This window comes from Artemia franciscana, chromosome 9, assembly GCF_032884065.1.
Source record: "Artemia franciscana chromosome 9, ASM3288406v1, whole genome shotgun sequence".
Lineage (NCBI taxonomy): Eukaryota > Metazoa > Arthropoda > Branchiopoda > Anostraca > Artemiidae > Artemia > Artemia franciscana.
The window spans coordinates 35,241,663-35,264,265 of NC_088871.1; the positions used below are offsets into that span (position 1 = coordinate 35,241,663).

General features: G+C 34.7%; 1 protein-coding gene across 3 annotated transcripts in view; it reads left to right on the top strand.

The window, feature by feature from the left end:
• LOC136031333 (paired amphipathic helix protein Sin3a-like) overlaps window positions 1–22,603 on the top strand; it is a 110,187-nt gene that overhangs the window by 49,623 nt on the left and 37,961 nt on the right. For all 3 annotated transcript variants that reach the window (XM_065710817.1, XM_065710819.1, XM_065710818.1), the window contains exons 8-11: window positions 850–1,048; window positions 5,378–5,611; window positions 7,891–8,524; window positions 14,019–14,233. In XM_065710817.1, coding sequence (XP_065566889.1) covers window positions 850–1,048; window positions 5,378–5,611; window positions 7,891–8,524; window positions 14,019–14,233 — 1,282 coding nt within the window. The remainder of the gene's footprint in view (window positions 1–849; window positions 1,049–5,377; window positions 5,612–7,890; window positions 8,525–14,018; window positions 14,234–22,603) is intronic.

Below are 22,603 nucleotides of genomic sequence, written 5' to 3' on the forward strand. Positions count from 1 at the left end.
TTCACCCGTAAAGTAAATTTTAATGGGGCGAAGGGGAACTTTTAAGCGGCCTCTATATACGAGTACCCAAGAATTTTGTTGGAAGGAGGAGGGGTGTAATAAGACAGAAAAAGGCCCCTTTTGGAACTGTCGGAGTAAATCATAAAAATCATAAGATTTGGGAGAAGGAGAATGGAGTCCTTCTCTCCCGAGGAGTGCCTTCCCAACCTTTTGCGACTTAAAATGGTTCACAATCATTGAATCAGAAATTTTCACATTGAAAACCAGAATTTTAAATTATCAAATCTACAGTAAAATGCTCTCGGAGACTATGCTTTTAAGAATGTTTCCTGTTGTGTTGATTGGTGATGTTTCAGAAATATTTTGCAGATCTTCGGTTTTGTTTATTCTAGTGTGTATGCACTGGCCTCATTTATGGCCTGTGAAGACGTAATGCTTTCTGGACCGCCTTCAACGCTCACTAGAGCTCATTTCCTTATATACCACTGTAATGAACCCACATGAACAACAATGGAACCATGAAAGGGATATACTATATATTGTGAAGAGCATTCTTGAGTTCATTTAAGGATCCCGAAAAAAACAAAAACTTCAGTTTTTACTACTACCAAGGAGTTTTTTACTTAGACAAGGAGGGAAGATGATTCATTTTATATTTTTGCTGGCAATTGAAAAGATTATGAAGCTTAGGTTGCTAAATACCTCGAGGCTGTTTTTTTCTTAGCATTTTATGCAGAGGTATTTTACAAAGCTGACGTGCTAAAAATTAGTTGTCCAAGAAGTGGCACGCTACCCTGTTTTACTCCCCACTGAACATTGTTGTATCCTTAACTTATCTTTTTTTTTTAGTACTGCTAATCAATATCATAGTCCAACTCCACCAAGTTCTGTGGGACCTCCTGTGCCTCCAGTGGCTCAAACCCCTCCACCTAGTCAATTGACGATATCACAGCAGGCAACACTTCAAGGGACTTTGTCAGCTTTAGCTGAAGGATCCGTCCAGCCTGTGGAATTCAATCATGCAATAAGCTATGTAAATAAAATCAAAGTAAGCTGCCTTTCTTTTTCTTTTTTTCTCCTATTATCAGAATATTTCTGAAAAACATGGAGGACGTGATGAGGTAGAGCCTAAACATTGAAGATAAGTGTCTAGACTAAACTTGTGAATTTAAACCTGATTGGCTAACATCATGGAGAGGAGGAATAAGCTTTGAATGATGTTTACTTTAGAAAGAAAATATTGGAGGAAGATGAAATTTAGCGTCTTGATTATTTAAGATTTTGCCTTTAAAACTTCCTTTTTCCAGTGGCTAACATCGTCACGTGTTGCCTTCCTTAAGCAGCAAAAATAGCCCCATGGTTGATTAACCTGTTTTCTGAGAATACGGTACTGTTTAAGTATCAAGGAGTGTGAAAGGAAAATCTCATTGTTTTGATAATGTGTTACAACTTAGGAAAATTTGGGAGTTTGGTTTTTTGAAAAATACTTCCATACGCAGGCTTCGGCAGTAGCGGATGCCAAAAAAAAAGGCGCGGGTCAGAGTTCACCAGAAAATATGCTGAATATATGGCACAAAATAGCTTAAGAAATTTTAGGCTTCGTTCGAAAGTGTAGCTGTCTTTGGGATGTAACATACTGTTAATGTTTGAATTTTTATGGACAAAAAGGGTTGTAAAATTTAATTAATTAGTTTCGCAGATTTATGTTCACGATTCAGTGTGGCAACACTGATTAATAACTCTGAAACAACCAAAAGAAAAGTCTAAAGAAATTACAGTTTTTAGGTACCGTATGAATAGTCGTAAGATGGTCCAGGTGGGCGAAACCATTTTTATGTTTATATTCTTGGTATTTATGGATGCATCATAGTCCAGGGTTGGCGAAACTGAGTTGTTTGTAATCTGAGATTGTACTATCCTTGGTATGTTTTGTGGTTGTTTTCATAGCTGTTATGTGATGTAATGAATTATAGTTTCGAGCTTCTTCCTTTGAAACTTCTCATTCATATCAAAAGGTGCAAAAATCTGAGGGTCATTATGGATTGCATTGCTTGGTATAAAATTTTTCTGCTCCTATACACTGGTATGATGCAAAATCATATTTGCTGATCGTCAAACCAATTTATAGGGAAGATACGATAAGTAGAAAGAAAAAATGGAAAACAACTACGTTAAATGATCCCTTAGTTCTATGGCTATCAAACAGTTCGTGGTAACGAACCATACGATACGATAAGTAGAAAGAAAAAATGGAAAACAACTACGTTAAATGATCCCTTAGTTCTATCGCTATCAAACAGTTCGTCGGTTACGAAATAGTAACCGAAACTCTAAAAAATGGAATTTTGATACCAATAGTTACATAAAAAAAATCGCATTTTAATGCTGATTTTAAATATATAACTTTCACCAAGATTAGTCTTACCTATCAAAAGTTACGAGCCTTAGAAAATTTGCCTCATTTTAAAAAATAGGGGAAAACACCCCCTAAAAGTCATACAATCTTAACGAAAATCACACCATCAGATTGAGCCTATCAGAGAACCTTAATGTAGAAGTTTCAAGCTCCTATCTACAAAAATGTGGAATTTCGCATTTTTGCCAGAAGACAAATCACGGATGCGTGTTTATTTGTTTTTTTTTGTTTTTTCTTTCCCAGGGGTGATCGTATCAACCCAGTGGTCCTAGAATGTCGCGAGGGGGCTCATTCTAACGGAAATTAAAAGTTCTAGTGCCCTTTTTAAGTAATCAAAAAATTGGAGGGCAACTAGGCTTCCTCCCTCTCTCCTTTTTTCTCAAAATCTTCCGATTAAAACTGAGAAAGCCATTTAGCCAAAAAAAAAAAATTAATATGCAAATTTCGTTTAATTATTTATGTGCGGAGAGCCAAGATCAAAACACGCATTAATTAAAAAACGTCCAGAAATTAAATAAAAAAGGAATTTTTTTTAAATGAAAGTAAGGAGCGATATTAAAACTTAAAACGAACAGAAATTACTCCGTATATGAAAGGGGCTTTTCCTCCTCAACGCCCTGCTCTTTGAGCTAAAATTTTTTTACTGTTTTAAGAAGTAGAGTTAAGAGAAAGAGTCAAACTTTAGCGTAAAGAGCGGGGCGTTGAGGAGGAAAATCCCCTTTCATATACGGAGTAATTTCTGTTCGTTTTAAGTTTTAATATCGCTCCTTACTTTCATTTAAAAAAACTTGTTTTTTTTTATTTAATCTACCTTAGGATGGATGATAGACAATATTTAACAACAAGTGAAAATGACATCATTTTGATACAATCCTGAAAATGTCTTATGCCAGCTTTGCCTCTTGCTCAGACTCTCTGTCTTAGCTTAGCCTCCAATTGGCCAATGGCTAGATGGAAAAAAAAAAAAAGAAGGAAAACTAACCTTTTGAATTAGCTCTAACTTCAGAAGAACGACTGAATCAAATAAACTGAAAAATCAAGCGAGAATAAATGAAGGACTATTCACCAATTTGATTGTACAAGATGATTTAATTCAAATGTTCGTACAGAAACAAGGATCATTGCTTTGTAACGCCACTACTTTATTGCAAGACACTTTCTAGAAAGAATATTCTGCTATTTTTATTTGTCTGGGGGTAATATTAGTCATTGATCACATTGATGCAGTCTTTCTAATAAGAGGCAATCGTAGAAAAGCTTCAGAACAATCCCTCTTATGACTTTGTGCCCTTATTATGTGATGACCATGCAGTTGTTTTTTTTTGGTACATTGTCGCATTAATATTACAAAGAATTTCTGCAGTGCAATCTAAAACAGACCATAGATCTAGTAAGTGAAAAGTACTATGTCTAATATATCCTATCCTTATAAAAGTGAAAATCTGGAAAATCTATATGCGTGCATTTGTACAAGCACCAAGAATTTTCTCATATTTTTTTTTTTATACGGACATTCAAATTGGTGAAATTTTGATAGTATTCGGATGACTATTAATATCCGTGACCAATAAATGGCTGCTAAGATAATTCTCTTTCCTTTGGAAATCTTTTACGCTGTTTGACGTAGCAGATATGCGCGAAACAACCTTAATATGGAATCACTTGTCATCTTTTTTTGAGCTGTTTGTGTGACGGTTTGTAGCACTAGTAAATTGTATTTTTATTTATTGCTTAATCATGAAATAATGTAGCTTTTAAACTTTCAATACTTTTTGTTAATCCTAATATAAAATCGAAATTAGCTTTTGGTATATCTTTTTTGGTTGGCACAAAAAAAAAACAACCTTGTAGTCTTGCTTTTTATAACCTTTGACTTTCAGGGTTTCCCAGGTTTCTTCCTTGCATATAATGAATCCAAAGTGGTGCATATATTGTTCAGCAAGCTTAATAAGCTGCTATAATTAATGCTTTTTCGAATACAATTTGGTCTGTCCTTTTGCGTTAATCCAATACCACATGTACAGGGGGGGGAGGGGTCCTCCAAGCACTTGACATACTTCCTGGGAACTAAAAAGTGGCAAACTTCAATAATTGTGCTATATTATAGCACTACGGGGGCACACTTGTCTATTGCCTCCATAGAGGGAAGAGGAGCGTGGGGGGGGGGATTCCAGGGCTGCCGATTCACTATAATGAACCTCGTTACTTTATCAGAAAAAATATTCTGTAAGTGAAAGCCAAATATATACAATGTATTTTTTGTGCGCCCTTGCACAACACGCGTATTGTCGAGTGCCACAACAGTCATGTCTTTCCTTGGTATCTCCCGTGTGTATTTTCCTTTGTTAGAATGCCCTTTATAGCGTTCCTGGTCTATGAATGTATTGCAGCTTTCGTTAGGAAGTAGACTAGACACCTTCTAGGGTGGATCGGTGTGAGGGGGTACACAGGGGCACGTGTCTTTCCTAGAGATTCAGATGTTGTTCTAATTACAGGGACGAACAATACCAATAGGGGAGCTCTTTTTTGGTACACCCCCCTCCCCAAATATAGATTCTTGTCCGCCTCTGGGCGCTGTAAAAGACACCTTTCAGGGTACGGCAGCGGCAACACTTGTCAAGGGTTACTTTCTTCACAAACGTATGTGTTTATATTGAGTTAGAGTATTGATATGCTAAACCTTACTCCGGAGTTTGAGTAATTCCTAACAGCGAATAGAAAAAAAAGAAAGGAAAATAGGCTTCCCAATGGTATTATTTTTCTAAAAAACTAAAATAGATTTTTTGTTTGCACGTTTCAAGGGTTGCGCATTTCAAGAACCAGGGTAAGATCAAACTTATTTATTATTAGACTTGCTGCTATACCATTTTTTAGTTAATTGTGGAGGTTTTTGAAAAAGTAAAATGAGTATAGAACCAAAACACATTAAAAATAAAATGGGAACAATATTTTTTTTTACAGAGTCGGTTCCATGGACAGCCTGATATTTACAAACAATTCCTGGAAATACTTCACACCTATAAGAAAGAGCAAAAGATGATCAAAGAAGGCATTCAGCCACCCCCTGGATCGAGGTTCCTTACGGAGCAGGAAGTCTATTCCCAAGTTGCCAGACTATTTCATCATCAAGAAGATTTACTCGCCGAGTTTGGACAATTCTTGCCTGATGCCACCAGCTCTGTTGCTATTGCTATTGTAAGCCTTTGTTTAGTATTTAATTTTGTTACGGAAATTTAATAATTTATCTGTTTAAGGGCACCTAGATATAGTAGGGGACGTCGGAGTTATTTTGTAATTCTCCCTCCCCCCTGGTTTGATTTTGGATTTGGGTTAAATGTATCGTAACAGCAAAAAAAGTTTATGCTCGTAAACCTTATGTCGGTTACAAGCCTAATGTGTTTTTTTTATATTAATACGCACATTTTTTACGGAAATATAATAATTTATCTTCTTAAGGATACCTGGACGTAAACCCAGGTTTGGTGTATAAAAAGCGGCATGACAATAATGCCCAAGGGGTCCCCAACTCTCAGGAATCAGGTAGCGCATGCCTAGCGCGGAGAAAGTGTGTAAAGCGTTATGAGAATTGTGCCAAGCGTGACGGAACTGTGTGGAAGATGTGGTGATTCAATTGTATACAAGGCAGCAGATAAGGGACGACCCTTCGAATAATGCCAATTTCAGAAAAGCTGTATTTTAGAGCTGGCTTTGAAACATATGCAGTAAACTTCCTTTAACTGACATTGTTTTAATCCTATCTAGCCATTGCTGAGCATGTGGATTGGGTATGGTTTTAGCCCTATCGAAGCTCTATGGTGCTATGAACAGTCTATTGCATCAATGCTCTTGTACAGGGAATAAAACCCTGTTAACTACCGCTGTTACAGTATGACGCAAAAGATTAACTGACTGGTTGACCTGGAATCAAAAACCGATTAATCTATTTAACCTATTTATTAAGTTTTCACTGTAACCTAATAAGCAAAGGATTAGTTATAAGGTAAAATGATGCCACGTGATGGCTCTCAACAGGTTTCTTCTTGCTTTTTCTCTGTTTGATAAATCCTTGTGATATAGAATTTAAAAAAATTCTTCAAAATGTCGTGTTCTTCATTTTTAATATGATTTGTCAATGGCAAAAATGTTAGTAAAATCCTTTAGTGTTACGGGTAGCTTTACAACTCGATGCCCAAACCTGTTTTGCTTTTAGTCTATCGCCTTTCTATGAATTTTGATGAATTATGAATTATGAATTTTGACTTACTGTTGATGATTAGCAATGTCTAGAGAGCTTTAGTTTAGCTTGTAAATATTGAATGTGGAAAATATTTTTTTTCTCTTAAATTTTTATGGTTTTGACTATTTGTGCTCATTGCTTTTACATTCAACTTAAATCCATAAATACTAAAATTGATTTTGAATTATATGAATGTTAAGCTCAATAATAAGAAGCATTAGGGAGAAACAAGAGAAGAATTTTCTTGCTTGGTAAAAAGTTTTCAGCTACACATTCTGGTTTTTGAATTTACGATTTCTTTTGTTCCACTTATTACTTAAGCTGCTTACCCTCCCAGCAAGGGCCGAAGGAGTTGATCACTGTTGTTAAAATTCATTCATATATTCCCAAAAAGAAACATTTTTGGAGTGATGTTAAATTTAATTTATTAAAACAAATTATTTCAATGATATAATACGGTTATTCAGTGACACCATGCCAAATTTGGTATTCAAAATACTATATTTAATGCTTATTTATTCAGCTACACACTGTGTTTTGTATATAATATTTGTTCTTTGGTAGACAGCAAAAACTGCATTGGTAGACAATAAAAAGCGTTGCCCAACTCATTTTTGAAAAGAAGTGAAGGATGCACCACAGGGGCTCCAGCCGGGGGAGGGGTAAACTCCCCCTAGATTTGGCAAAATTCTCTTTTTGGATATCTTCATTGGAAAACAAACAAACAAACAAGAAATTGACCCCCTCCCTTCGATTATAAATTTTTTTTTGTAGAATTGAAAAAAAAATCAATATCCTCTACGTTTTTGCAAATTGGTGCCACTTATGTACCGTTTCATTTGGGTAGGCTACCCTAATAAGACGATTCTTCTTTTTCATTTTCATCTTTTTTTCTTATGGAGCTTGAGACTTATTTTCCTCACCTACAAAATTAATAAAATCTAAGACATCCATCTTATATTTTCTCTTTTTCGACATATGTGTGTTTCCAGAAACCCCAGAAATGTATCAGATCTGTGTGTTGGTGCCAATCTCTGAGTCAACACTGTTCTAGCTAAGACTCCGACTTGATAATTGTGAGCCTTTACCTTGATTTTTGCTTGGGACCTTGTATTTCATTCTATCATGGATTCGGAACAATATCTTCTTTCCTTCCTACGTTTCTTATCTAAGGATATATTGTGTAATATAAATTTTTCTCTTAATATTAGTATTTTTATGGTTACATTATTTGCAGAGCCACCGAAATATGCTGTGTGACCAAGCTGCTGCTCACCAGAAAAAAGCACCGACGCCTGTCACATTGACACAACCTTCTGTACAATCTCCAGTATCCAACAAGCCACCAGCTGTGCAGCAACCTATCCAAAATAAGGAGCCAGTTGTTCAAGGAGGAACACCAAGTGCTATTAAATCGGCGCCTAAAAGGCCACTTGAGCCATCTCCTCAGGGAGCATTGCCCAAGAAGCCGAAGATTATGCCTGCCTCGTCTGATGTGATACAAGATATATCTATAGCAGAAGCTGCTAAATATGGCTCGCTTTCTGAATTTGCCTTTTTTGATAAGGTGAGACGAGCATTAAAGTCACCAGATGTCTATGAGAATTTCCTTCGGTGTTTGTTACTTTTTAACCAAGAATTGATTTCAAGAGGAGAATTAGTTCAGTTAGTGACTTCGTTCTTAGGGAAGTTTCCAGACTTGTTAAAGTGGTTTAGAGATTTTTTGGGGCTCAATGACTCGTTAAATGAGACCAGTGTAACTGAGGATTCCAATGGAGAGAAAGTTGTGAGCTCGCTGGGACCTGTCGATCTATTGCCGAGTTCAGTAGCAAAACAGGAAAAGCTCACTGCAGAAAAAGCACTTGAAATAGGTAAGTTTTTTTTGCATTTTAAACTTGAAAATAAGTAGTTTTACTCAACCTGTCTTTTCAGGATGCTTTGGATTGTTGGATAAACATTCTCCCCTCCCCCCTCGTTATTTTCCTTTACTTTACTAATTTATTTTAACTGTACTTTAATGTTAATTGCAAAAAATTAACGCTTAACGCACCACATACCGACGAAGATCATACTGCCTTTCCATTCTACAAAAAGTAATGTAACAAGGAATTGTTTTAAGTGAAATTCAGAAAAATTAAATGAATATTTTGGCTCTATGTTTAAGAGCCGTGTTCAGGAATATAAAATATATAAACATAAAGTTGAACTTACAACAAAATAAGTATTTGAATGTAAGTTTTATTTTATATTTATTAATTTATTTTCCTAAACACGGCTTTTAGATATAGAGCCAAAATATTATAGTTGGTTTCTTCTAAATCTCACTGTATTAAAACAATCTTTTGTTACACTACTTTTTGTTATTTGTTTAAGGACTTACGTTCATATATAGCCGAATTGTGTTGATATGCCTCTAATCAATATTGATTTTATTAACAAGGGTTCCAATTTGCAAAAATGTTGGTAGGGTAAAGATTTGTTTTCAGCTTTTTTTAATGAAGCCACAAAAATAGTATATATAAAAACCTAGGAGTGGAGGGGGGCAATTTTTTTCGGTATTTTCAGTAAAAGTAGAAAAAAAGTATTTTCGAAATCGAGACAGTCCCCTTCCTCCCCCCGTTGTCGCCCCTATCTATCAGCTGAGGTTTTAGCTTATATTTAATTTCATATTTATGTTTTTTTTATCCATTATATTCTGTAGTATGTTAGGCTGTTCTATGGAATATCTTCTTATGATGTATCTTCTTTATTTATTGAAAATCGATCGGCATTTTCCCTTTGATGTTTGCCCAACAGACAAGTTTTGATCTACTCGTATAAACATACAGTTTTTGATCTTTTGGCAGACCTGGTTTTACTCTGATTGCAGTGTTTAGTCTCTGAGTCATGATCAGCTGGTCTATAAAGATAAAAATCAATTTATCTATGGAGCGAGCTTGGAAGAGACCGCCCTTCGGATTCTCTTTGTCAGTTCATTTGTTAGTTGGAATTCGATAGGGAAGGTTGGATTTGGTTCCTTAATCTTTATAGACATGGGAATTCTTTGAAGTGGATTGTGATTTATATGTAGTTAATTTAATAGTATAATAACCGTAATCATAGTTTTAATTAATTAGGAAGTATTAATCATCACTCTTGTGAATCTCACGGAGAATCAATAAGACTGTATTTTTGGAAAATATAAGCTTAGTCAGCATGGCAATAAATGCTGGTGCTCGTAGTCCACATCTTCAACTGATATTTAGCTTTTGTTGGGAATTGAGGAAGTCAATTTTGGAAAGTTCTATGTGAAATCAATCAGGTCATGAAATCCATTGTCTCAGATTGTGACAAATTCTGTGTGGTCAATTCTTTTCATGGACGTCGACAACTTTGTTTTCTTTTTTTTTGTAGAGTTTTTCCCGTTTCCGATTTTATGATCATCCAAAATTTTGATGTTGTTAACTTTAGTGTCATATCGTGTCATAAGGTTGTATATCTTTGGCAAAGTTATATAATACATTGTGGTTTACAGAGTAATTTTGGTGAAAACTATGATTAATTCTTATCAATGAATAAGAAATATAATTTCGGTCTCGATGCTCTGAGTAGGCTAATAGAAATCATTTTAATTACCAGTTCAGATTTAAAAGAAAAATACTTGTTTTTGTTAAAGGGAAAATGCAAAATATACCTTTAAAATAGTTTTTCTTTTCTTCAAATCCTTTACTACAGTCTATACTTGACTTATATGCTTACTGTGGTTCTTTTAACTAGCTTTCAGTACTGCTGCTGGCTTAGAAATTGTGTGCCTTTTTATAAAAAACAACAAAGTTATAGAATCTGATTTCAGAGGTCCTCCATTGGGAAAGATGAAAGAGATACACTACTTAAAATATAGTTTGGTATTTTTAAATCCCAATTTTCAGAATTCATTGCCGTTAAAAAAAAAGTTTAGACAAGGAATTTGTTTGCTTATAAGGGAATTTTTATTTTGATGGGTTTAGTTTGCAGTAAGAGAGGGGGGGAACTTGTCAAAAACCTAGAAAATAATAAGTTACGCCAATATTATAAGAAACGGAGCGAAATTTGTAAAAAAAGACTTTGGGGGAAGAGAATGGCTCCAAAGCCCCCCCCCCCCCCCCGTCTCTTGCATGTCGGATAATGTGAACATGCTTTGGTTCTAAGTAAAGTTGAATGTTAGGCATATATATTTTGGGTATTGCATAAATTAGGTGGTCTAACCAAAAAAAAGAAAGCACAGAAGATTGGGGGGGGGGGGCCTTCACACGTCTTTATTGGATGTCAAAATAAAGAAACGCATAAGATCCAGTGAGTTGACACGCTAGAAAAAGCGTGTCTTTTAGTTAAACGTGTCATTTCTGCTTAAAATCAACTGTATTCTCTATAGCCCCCCTCTCCCCCAATAAATGTTGTTACTTTTCAAAGTGAACTATATGTACGGGCCTATACTGCATTATTTTGCAAAAAAAAGAAAAAAAACTGATAATAATTTGGAAACAATGTTTTTGCGATACATTATTATTCATGATAATTTCGTGTTATTATTTATGATAATTTCGTGACCACTTACACGAAACCAAATTTTTCAACTCTTTAATTTATTGGAAACGAACAAAAGGCAGGCCATTTAGCACGTGAATGTAATCTCCAGCTCCCTTGCTTTTGTTTTCACTTAGTCGTTGCCAGAACTATAAAATCTTTATCTGTTTTATTTTAGATGGATTCTACAATAGAATTTAAAGCATTTGCTCACTTATGGTATGTTTACTTTTTTTTCTTTATGTGCAGCAATTCAGATGGCTCTCAAGTTCGTAAAAACAGCAAAACATTAGTGAATCAAACAGTTCCTGGTAGCGAACTGTAGTAAGGAGCGACCCGGCTCAATAGTAACCAAAACTCTAAAAAATTGAATTTTGATATCAATAGCTACATCAAAAGAATCGCATTTTAATGCTGATTTTAAATATACAGGTTTCATCAAGTTTAGTCTTACCCATCAAAAGTTACGAGCCTGAGAAAATTTGCCTTATTTATGAAAATAGGGGGAAACACCCACTAAAAGTCATAGAATCTTAACGAAAATCACACCATCAGATTCAGCGTATCAGAGAACCCTACTGTAGAAGTTTCAAGCTTCTATCTACAAAAATGTGGAATTTTGTATTTTTTTGCCAGAAGACAAATCACGGGTGCGTGTTTATTTGTTTGTTTTTTTTGTTTTTTTTGTTTTTTTTTTCCCAGGGGTCATCGTATCGACCAAGTGGTCCTAGAATGTCGCAAGAGGGCTCATTCTAACGGAAATGAAAAGTTCTAGTGCCCTTTTTAAGTGACCAAAAAAATTGGAGGGCATCTAGGCCCCCTCCCACGGTCATTTTTTTTCCCAAAGTCAACGGATCAAAATTTTGAGATAGCCATTTTGTTCAGCATAGTCGAAAACCATAATAACTGTATTTGGGGATGATTACGCTAAAGTCTGACTTTGCCACAATTCTACTTTTTAAAACAATTAAAAGCTTTAGCGTAAAGAGCGAGAGATTGCGGAGGGGACAACCCATTTTATATACGGAGTAATTTCTGTTCGTTTTAAGTTTTAATGTCGCTCCTTACTTTCAGCTAAAAAAATTAGTTTTTTTTATTTAATAGAAAAAAGAATTGTATAAGAAGCAATGGAAAACTGTAAAAACTTATTTAATCTATAAGAGAGGAACCTCTTCTTTTTGTTAACTTTGAAACAAAATTTTTTCGGTTCAAGGGCCTTAGATGCTTTCTGTTGAATAATGATCAAATGTGATTTAGGGGAACAGGAGCCATAAATTGTCAAATTTGAAAAAGCAATGTTATACTTAATGTGTGTCCTGCAATAGTCTGAAATTATCAGAAAAAGTGAGACTACATTTTTCATGGATGCAATCCATGCTTTGTTGTTATTCTGCACTGATAAGATTTTCATATTCTTATTTTTATTGATACTCTGGCTGGGCACAAAAACCAGTTGTGAGATAAGATGTTTCGTTCTTATCTTCCTTTTATTTTGATTGGATTCACCTAGATGCAATTGAAATGATGCTTGCAGTTTTCCATGACCTTTGTCATACATAATTCACAAAAGTGAATTATAGAAGCTGAATTTGGGTATGCGCTTGAAATCACTACTATTAAAACCAGATGGGAAGGTCCAACTATGCGATTCTTTTTGCTATTTAAGTGTTGATATTTATAATCAATGTTGCTTACGGCCGAAATCTCAGTGGGTTTTAAGTATTTTGGAAGTGGGGGGGGGTAGAATAAGAAAATAGGTTTTAGGCACCATTGTATGGTATTGATCAATTGGACAGCTTTACTTACCTTGCTAGTATTGTTAGTAAAGACGGTGAGAGTAGTGAAGATGTCAAAAGTAGAAATGCCAAGGCTCAGGGTAATTTTTCACAGTTAAAAAAAGTTCGGAAGAATAGGAAGATAAGTCTGCAAACCAAGATTATAATATTGGAAGCTTTAGTGATGTAAGTGGTCAAATATGGTTCTGAAGCATAGGTGCTCCGAAAAACGGACGAACATTTGCTTGATGTTTTCCAGGGAAATTGCCACAGATTGTTTTCGGTACACGGCTGACTTACCGTATTTCAAACAGTAGGCTTTACGAAAAGTGTGGTTCAATCGCACTTTCTAGGGCTATGATGATAGAAAGTTTTGATGACTAGGGCACTTTCTGCAGATGAAGGATTACAGATTGCCAAAGATTGTCTTTCTTGGCCAACCATCTAAGGCTAAAGTAAAGCAGGTCGTCCGCGCTTGGGGTGGAAGGATGCTATAAAGAAAGATTTAAGGGAAATGGGAACTTCCTGGGAGGCTGTAGAGGGAGGCTTTGAACAGATTAGAATGAAGGAAGAGTGTGCGTAGCTGTGTTGGCCTCCTGTGGCTTAGTCCTGCGGTGAGTTTTTGTTAATAGTAGTAGTGGCACTTGCATATTATATGCCACACACCCAAGTGCTTCATTTAATTAGAACCTGTTTCTTTGGTACTCAATCCTAATGAAATATCCCGAAATTTGATGGAAATATAATACTTGAAAAATAAATTGGGGCTATAGATTTGCACATTAGGAGTGTGGGTAAAGTATAGAGGGTCTGCATGCAAAGCTTGTTAGGTGTAATTATTGTGCATATTATAACATGATATGTCACAATTTTTCTTAGTTGCTAATACACCAGTTTTAGTCAGTGTTTTTGTATTTTTCATCAATAGCAGCACAGCATGCATTTGTACGTCCAAAAAAGAAGATTTTTCTTTCTGAAGGGGGGTGTTGTAATAGTGGTATCTTCAACTGTTTCAATGTTTCTTAAACCACATAATTCTACTCTTTAGACTATTCAACATGCAAAAGACTTGGCGCCAGCTACTGCGCGCTGCCTCGAAGTCACGTGCAACCAAAATGTTCTGGTCGTACTGCATTGTGTAAAGAAGTGCTAAATGATACATGGGTGTCATTTCCATCTTGGTCTGAAGACTCCACTTTTGTGTCCTCAAGAAAAACTCAATATGAAGAATATATTTATAGATGTGAAGATGAAAGGTTTGAGGTAGGTAATAATCTAATTACAAAGTATTTATTGTTGATTTCTTATAATGAGAAGATTTCTTGTTTCAAGTCACAACCATGTGACAAAAGGATTCCCCTTGCGGAAGATAAAGGGGTAGGTTCCCCTCAATCCTAGAAGTTGATAATTAAATATAAAGTATAAAACGCTGTCCAAACCCAAATAAATGTCACTTTTTGGCAAAAGAGCTCATTCCGTATGTATAGAAGATGTGCCAGAAATATTGACGTTAGATATATCCGTAGTAAAAATTTATCACCTGGTGTTGTCTTTCCTTACAAGAGTGGAAACATTGCCAACCATCTACGAAATAAAACTCACCATACTTAGTACCTTTGTGTAACAATGTTGCCGGGAATGTATTAATGCGGATCCAACTTTTATGTAGTCTAGCGCCTTTGTGTATAAAAGGAATGCTAAAAAACACTTAACTTATATCTTTGTTCCACCCGTGGCACCAGAGACCAGAGGCACGCGGGCCTCTGGCAATGAATTTTCCCCTATCATCCCCTTAATTTACTTCAGCTGTTGCATCCTCGCATTCGGGTTGAATATTTGTATTGAGGCTACGCTGATCTGTCTGATAGTTACACAATAATCTGTCCCTGGGTCTTGCCTTTTGATGGGATTCTGATGGATGCCTGTGAAGTTAACCATTCAGAATTTTTGGTAATTAATTCGTAAGACATGTCCTAAGCATCTCCACCTTTCTATTCTTATAGAACTGGCTGCAAATGGTTGTCTATTGGCATATGGTATTGACTGGCTCATGAGTTTCTAGGTTCAGTGGACATACAGAATGCTCAAGACGCGTATTTTCGAAGAAAAAAGCTAGGATTTGTCTTTCCTGTTGCTGGTTTGATTGTTTTCTAATGTGTAGGAGTATAGGTAGTCGAAAGACTTAAAAGAAAGTGAAAAGAAAAGGCATTTCAATGTACGGATGAACTCAGTGTGTGTAAATTCAACACCATTTCTAACACTTGAGACGTTATTTGCTAGTTTGTTTGAATTTACGACTCATCGTTTGACCACCCGAAAAGAAATTTCTATGGATGTCCTTGATATTTGATATTTATTTATTTCGCGATCGTCGTGTACAATCACTGCACTTGTCGATTTTAAGAAAACATTATTTAGAAATTTTTCGCTCTTGCAGTCTTTCAAATTTTGAATGATACAGATTTTTCTGTTCTTTGAGTCGTGTCAAGAGCAAAGTTATCAATGTGCACATCTTGTATTTCTCCTTCAGATTTAAATCCTTCAGACCTATTGTGTGGAACATTCAATGTGAATCGCTCTTGTTTTTATATCAATGCTAATGAAGATTAATTTGTGAAAACTATCTGAATTTATCCATTTAATTTTCATCTTCATGATAAAAAAAGCTGAAACCAGTTATATCCTTCTGGAAATTCGGTGGCATTTTTTTTATATATATGATGTGTGTAACTGCTTATTAGGATATAACACTTAGTAGGTATAACTTTATTTATCATTTACTTTTTATTGAGGGTAGAAAATGAGATTTGAGAGTCTATGCAGACCTTGAAATATGTAATATGTAATTTGGCTAAAAGTAGTAATTAAAATTACGAAATGGGACCTCAAACATATAATTAAACAAATCTCAAAGTCCATTTAGTTTAGGACTTTGATTAGTTAATGGACCTAATTTGAGATACCTTCTTATGCCCAGTCGCAAGTGCTTTTTTTTAATGTTTCATTTATAGAGAATTATTAGTTAGAAAATGAGTTTTATGTAACCGCTCAGTCGCAAGTTCTTTTTTGTATCTTTCTTGGGGTGGGTACTTGCATATTAGTTAAATGTATTTGATTTATAAATAAAGTGAACTGAACTGAACTTCTTATGGTAACCTAATCAAACGAAAAGATAAATTCTTTCAGTAAGTGTATTGGCACGTCTATTCTTTGTTATGTATATTTTTATTATGTTTTAATTTTTATTATATTTTAAATATGAAGATCTGTTTATTGCCGTTAAAGCAAAAAATAGTTGCTAATACTTGGAGCGTTAAAACTCGTACACATAATGAAACAAAGCAGAATTTTTATTAAGTTCTTCTTAAGAATTTGATGCTGCTGACTGGGTCAGCTTCTAGATTAGGGAAGCTTTAGCGATTAAGAGGGTTCTTATACAGCTTATTACCTATACATGGAGGAGCATCTTAATGATTGATGCCAAACTCTGTTTCTCCCCTTAGTTCAAAAAAGGCTGGGAAAATTCATAAACAAGACTAAAATATACAAGGACAATCGGTCCCAAAAAAATCTTTCCGAAGTATCAGACCCATCACGCTTTTGATGATTGTATTCAACTACGTAAAAATTCAGGTATTTGGGTTTTGCAAACCAATTCTGTCTTAAGCATTAGATAACCTTTCGATTCTTAAATTATAAGGTTTATCTGTGTTATTTATGACTTAGGTCTAGTGTTGTGCTTAATATTGGTTGAATTGTATAGAACTTCAAAAATATTAAAAATGGAATGAATTCTTTCTATTTTCTCATCTGAAATTTAACTCATTGATTGCCGTGCTACTTGACCCAAATTTAATCGATTTGGTCCGTCAGAAAACTTTCAGTACGATCCCTCCTCCTCCTCCTGTGTATTTACATCTTTAAACGGGAATTCACAGCTTTGATAGACTTTGTTTTCTTCTAGCCATTGATTCCTTTTCGTAATACAGCTTATTGATTATACCTTTTTGAAAGGAAAAAAATCTTGACAGAGGTTCTCGTTAGTACAGCTGACATGACGTTTAATAAGGGTTAATAAAATTAACCCTTGACTGGGCTGCCCACTTAATTCAACAATCTGTCTTGGCTTTTTTCTACAATTGGCCATGACTTTGACTTTTCCAACAACTATTCCCTCTTTTTTAAATTCAAAAATCAAAAAATTTGCAAGATTCGAGAAAAATTCCAGTTACAACATCAGGACTTTTTTTTGAATGTATATGCGAAACTGAATGTTGCATTGTCTACTCATATTTGGTCACAGTTTGGTTCCTCCATTTATTTACACATTTTCATGCTTGGATGCTTTGCAGCATTCAAAAGCGTTATGAATGCCCCTCGAAGCAATTGGAGGATGGATAGGACCGGAGTATAGTGGTTGAGAAGCAAAAGAGAAGCAGTATAATTCTTCAAATTTCCCCCATATTTTTCATTTAATGCGGCTATTTGCTGGAGTTTTGAGGAGTTCACACTCCTCCCCTATATTAGTTTTCTCGTGTTTCTGGTGTTACATGGTTCAACAAAAATGAATTTGAACATTTTGTTTTAGACCAACTGAACAAGAAACTGAGCGGATTAAGTTCAAAATTATTCTACTTTTTTAGTAGTTCAAAGTTAGAAATTTCCAAACTAAATAAGGTGTGTTCCATCGTCAATTTTTTTCTGTAATTCAAGTAAAAAATTAGGACTAAATTCTAAGAAAAATGATAAATATGCATTGAATCTTAAACAATATATCCAACGCTTTTTTTTACGAGAATCTGCAAACGTGTAAAATTATGATAGCTTAGAATTTTGATACTAAATCGAGCCAAGGATTCTTTAGACAGGAAAGTGGTTCGAACCATTCGCCTTTTTTGAATCATTTTGAGCGAAAGATGTCGACTTTTTCCGCTGTTCTTTCTTTTTGTTAGCCGGATTGTTTTCACCAACAAGGGGACTGAGCACTTTAGGGACACAACGAATCATTAAGGAAATAGAATGAATTTTGTTTTTATTTGTTGACAAATTTATTTAGTTTACCATTAGTCGCTAAATCGAAAAGGTTCTATTGAAATGATTCGAGTGTCAAAAAAATACAGCGAAAGAAGTGAATCATAGCTGCCAAATAACTATCCTCCCCATTTGCTCTCTGTATTCCTCTCACGAAACAAATAATTGAAGAAAAAACGTCGGGTTTAATTTTTTTATAAATAAAGCAGTGACAACAAAATAAAATAAAAACTACACTTTAACTAACAAAAAATAAAAATACTCCGAATATTTCGGCCCCACCTCCGGGAGCCTTTCTCAACGAAAAAAAAAAAAAAAAAAAACAAAAAGGGAGAAAATTACAACAATTTAAGACTATTTTTAAGACATTTTAAAAAATGCCACGACAACTAAACCAAACTAAAAATATAAACAATCAAACATAAAAGAAACAAGAACTCACATTTTTAAAACAAACACTCCCGCACTTGACTGTAACTTTAGAAAAAACTGCAATAATTGTTTCTATTGGCACTTTCCTCTGCCACAATCGCTGTATAAATGGGGATCTATCAAAAATGAAAAATATAAATACTTGTAACAATACGAAAAAGAGGTCACCCAACCCCCAAATCCAATCAAAATCTTACAGGTTAATGAAACACAATTATGAATTATAAATTGAATGGATTTTTTCATTTGCTATTTTAGCTGCCGTCCGTTGACTTCTTACAGCATTGACCATGCTTTGACCTCCGTTCGCAAGGTTATTACTTGTTTCAGGACAATTATGCAACCCAATACTCATTGAAGTTTTTGACTGGTCTTTAATTAAACTATTATAAATTGAATTTATTTTAAATTCCCCCTCATCTCTATTGATACTAATACCCCCATAGATAATCTTTTTTATTTCTATAATTTCTCTGAAACTTTGTAAAAGTCCTACAGACTTATCAATAATTTTTGTCTGATCAAATAAAATACTATGATGAGGAAAATTATACACGTGACCAGCTATAGCGGATTCAAAAGTATCAGGTTTTTTATTTTGTCTTAGCGAGCAATCTATCGCATATTTGTGTTGCTGTAGCCTATTTTTTAAATTCTGCTGTGTTCTACCTACATAAAATTTACCACAAGAGCATGGAATTTTGTATACCCCCTGTTGTATATTTCTTGGAACTTTATCTTTTCCGTTATTTAGCCATGAGCTTATATTTTGTCCTGATTTAAAAGCTGTTTTCATATTATGTTTTTTTAATTCTTTCCTTAATTTCTGTGACAACCTTGGGATATAAGGCAAAGTTATGTAATTTGGTTTTTGATTTGATTCATTTTCTTCTAATTTTACAGGTTCCAGTAACTTTTTTTTCCTTTTTTCAATTATTTGAGAAATCATATTTTCGGGATATCCATTTCCTACTAGAATATCCTTAATAAAAATTAATTCACTACTAATGTATTCTGGTGAAGCTAAATTTAACACTCTATCCACTAAAGAAATAACTACCCCCCTTTTTACTTGGATCGGGTGATTTGATGTGAAAGACAAATAGCGGTTGTTATTAGTTGGTTTACGGTAAATTGAAAACACTAGTTTATTATTCTTTCTATGGATCCAAATATCCAGAAACGGTAATTTTTTCTCTGTTTCATTTTCAATTGTAAAAACTAATTCCCCTCCCAAATTATTTAAATGTTTCAGAAAACCTTCAATTTGTGATTCCCCATAATTCCAAATAACTAATACATCATCCATATATCTGCCCCAAAATTTTGGTTTTAAAAAATATGTATCAATAGCTAAATTTTCTATATACTCCACATAAATATTAGCTAACAGTGGACTTAAGGGTCCTCCCATTGCTAATCCTCTAACTTGATGGTAAAAATTGTCTCTAAATTTGAAATAATTAGTATACCTGCTAGTTATTTTAATTAGATTTAATATAGTTTCTATCTCAATCCCTGCAAACAATTCTTCCATTTCACTTTTATGCACATCAAGTTTTTTTGATAAAACAAACACAGATTTATCGAAAGGTATATATGTATACATTGACTTTATATAAAAACTAAAAAGTCTAGAGTCACTTGATATTTCAATATTTTTAAGTTTATTTTTTTTAAATACTGAGTTTTTTATATAAGACTTTTGGAGATATAATAAAGGTTTAAGCGTCTTTGCTACCCATTTTCAATTTTTTCTGTTGGTGAGTTCCTTGTTGACACTATAGGTCTTAGAGGAATGTCTGTTTTATGTATTTTTGCATGGTCAATGCTGTAAGAAGTCAACGGACGGCAGCTAAAATAGCAAATGAAAAAATCCATTCAATTTATAATTCATAATTGTGTTTCATTAACCTGTAAGATTTTGATTGGATTTGGGGGTTGGGTGACCTCTTTTTCGTATTGTTACAAGTATTTATATTTTTCATTTTTGATAGATCCCCATTTATACAGCGATTGTGGCAGAGGAAAGTGCCAATAGAAACAATTATTGCAGTTTTTTCTAAAGTTACAGTCAAGTGCGGGAGTGTTTGTTTTAAAAATGTGAGTTCTTGTTTCTTTTATGTTTGATTGTTTATATTTTTAGTTTGGTTTAGTTGTCGTGGCATTTTTTAAAATGTCTTAAAAATAGTCTTAAATTGTTGTAATTTTCTCCCTTTTTTTTTTTTTTTTTTTTTTTTTTTTCCGTTGAGAAAGGCTCCCGGAGGTGGGGCCGAAATATTCGGAGTATTTTTATTTTTGTTAGTTAAAGTGTAGTTTTTATTTTATTTTGTTGTCACTGCTTTATTTATAAAAAATTAAACCCGTTTTTTCTTCAATTATTTGTTTCGTAAATGGAAAAGCAGTGTGGTCTAAGAAATTATTGTATTCCTCTCCCTCTCTCCCCAACTTTCGTCGCTTCCCATCAGGATCTCAGTCCTTTCCCTCCATTTTCCACCCCTCTTTTTATATATCCCTCTATCTCTAACCACTCCTGCTCTTTCTTGCTTTTAATTTTGTCGGGACCTTCCTGTTTATCTGACACTACAAAGTTAAAGTGTATTATTCCTTGTGTTTTAGCTTTATAATCTAGTATCTTTTTTATTGATAAAGGCTTACGAACGTGAAGCCGAAATATTCGTGTTTTTATTAGCATATTAATTTTTTTTTGCAGCGTCTTAATTGACCATTTCACCTGTTATTTATACATTTTCCTGTCACTTATATCTATAAATAAAAATGCAGTATGGCCTAGGAAATTATTTGTGCTGATGTTTACATTACAAGTATATTTTTATTATAGACCTGGATTCCCTTTTGTCTGCAGTTGTATATCCGCGGCCTTTATAAAGGGTATATGTATCCATGATTTACATACACGGGTGTTCCAGGAACGAATAGGTTCTTATATAATACATTCTCGTGTTCTGGAAACTAGTAAAGACTCCTTCATCCCCTTCGGACTGTCCCCAAAGGACAACATTTATCTTTCAAAAGCTTGCCATGGCAAGCTTTTGAAAAGCTTGTCACGGCGGGGGAGAGTCCTGGAACTTCTTTAATTCAAAATGGTGTCGAAGGTTTCTGTCAAAGCAGATAATAGAGAATCCTCATCATTGAAGAGCAACATCAAAACTGGGAACAAACGGAAACGGCCCATTTGTACGAGAGGGATGGTAGTGCACCGTCTAAAGAAAAGCGTGCCGAATAATATGCAACATTTGTTTCAAAGTTAAATAGGATTACCATCTTTTAATCTTTAATGTTTAGCATAGTCAGACAACTATGGGGCTGTATAAACAGGGCTGTTGAGCAGGAAAGTATCATCCTATCGCAATGATTTTTTCATGCTGTTTTGAGTTGTCATTCCAGTCTGGGTATAAATTGAAAGTTTCTATATGCGTGTATATGAATTCAAGCGTTTAAAGTGTTTATATAAATTATGCATTTTATATGTTAGTATTAGCTTTTAGGGGCATAAAAGGGTGTCATGTATGTAGAAGTGTGTGTTTTCATACCAATGATAAAATCAAAGTCAACAAGCCACACTCAACTTTATAGAATCACTGTGTTTACGTAGTTGCGGTCCCCCATCTTAAAATAAATGCTCTTGATTGGTTTAGCCTGTTTTTTCTTATATTTCCCTCTTTGAACACTTGAAGGTTTCTGTTGTTACCAATTGCTACTAGCCGAGTGGTTTGCACGATGAACTTGCAATCCTGTGTCCGTAAGGGTAGGGGCTCGAGTCCTGGCATCGCTGGTTATCCAGACAGCCTGTTAGCCAGAGTCAAGTCAGATCTAAATGGGTGCCTGGAGAAGTCTGATGAAGGTAAACAGGAAGGGTGTTGAAAAGCGCAGGATGACTGGCCCCCAACTGACTGAAGGACTATAAACCGGGAATGAGCATTGCCGGTTTGGACTACATAGTCTACTGCTACATTCTCTGCCTTTTTGTATATATAAAACATTAGGTATCAGTTCAACCTTTTTCATATATTGGATGCCCCCCAAAAATACTTTTATGCTAACAAATCACGACAGGAGTGCGCCAAGGATGTACAGTGGCCCCAGAGGTCTTCAATGTCATCGTAGATTACATTATGACAAAAACCACTTCACATGTCAGCTTTGGGC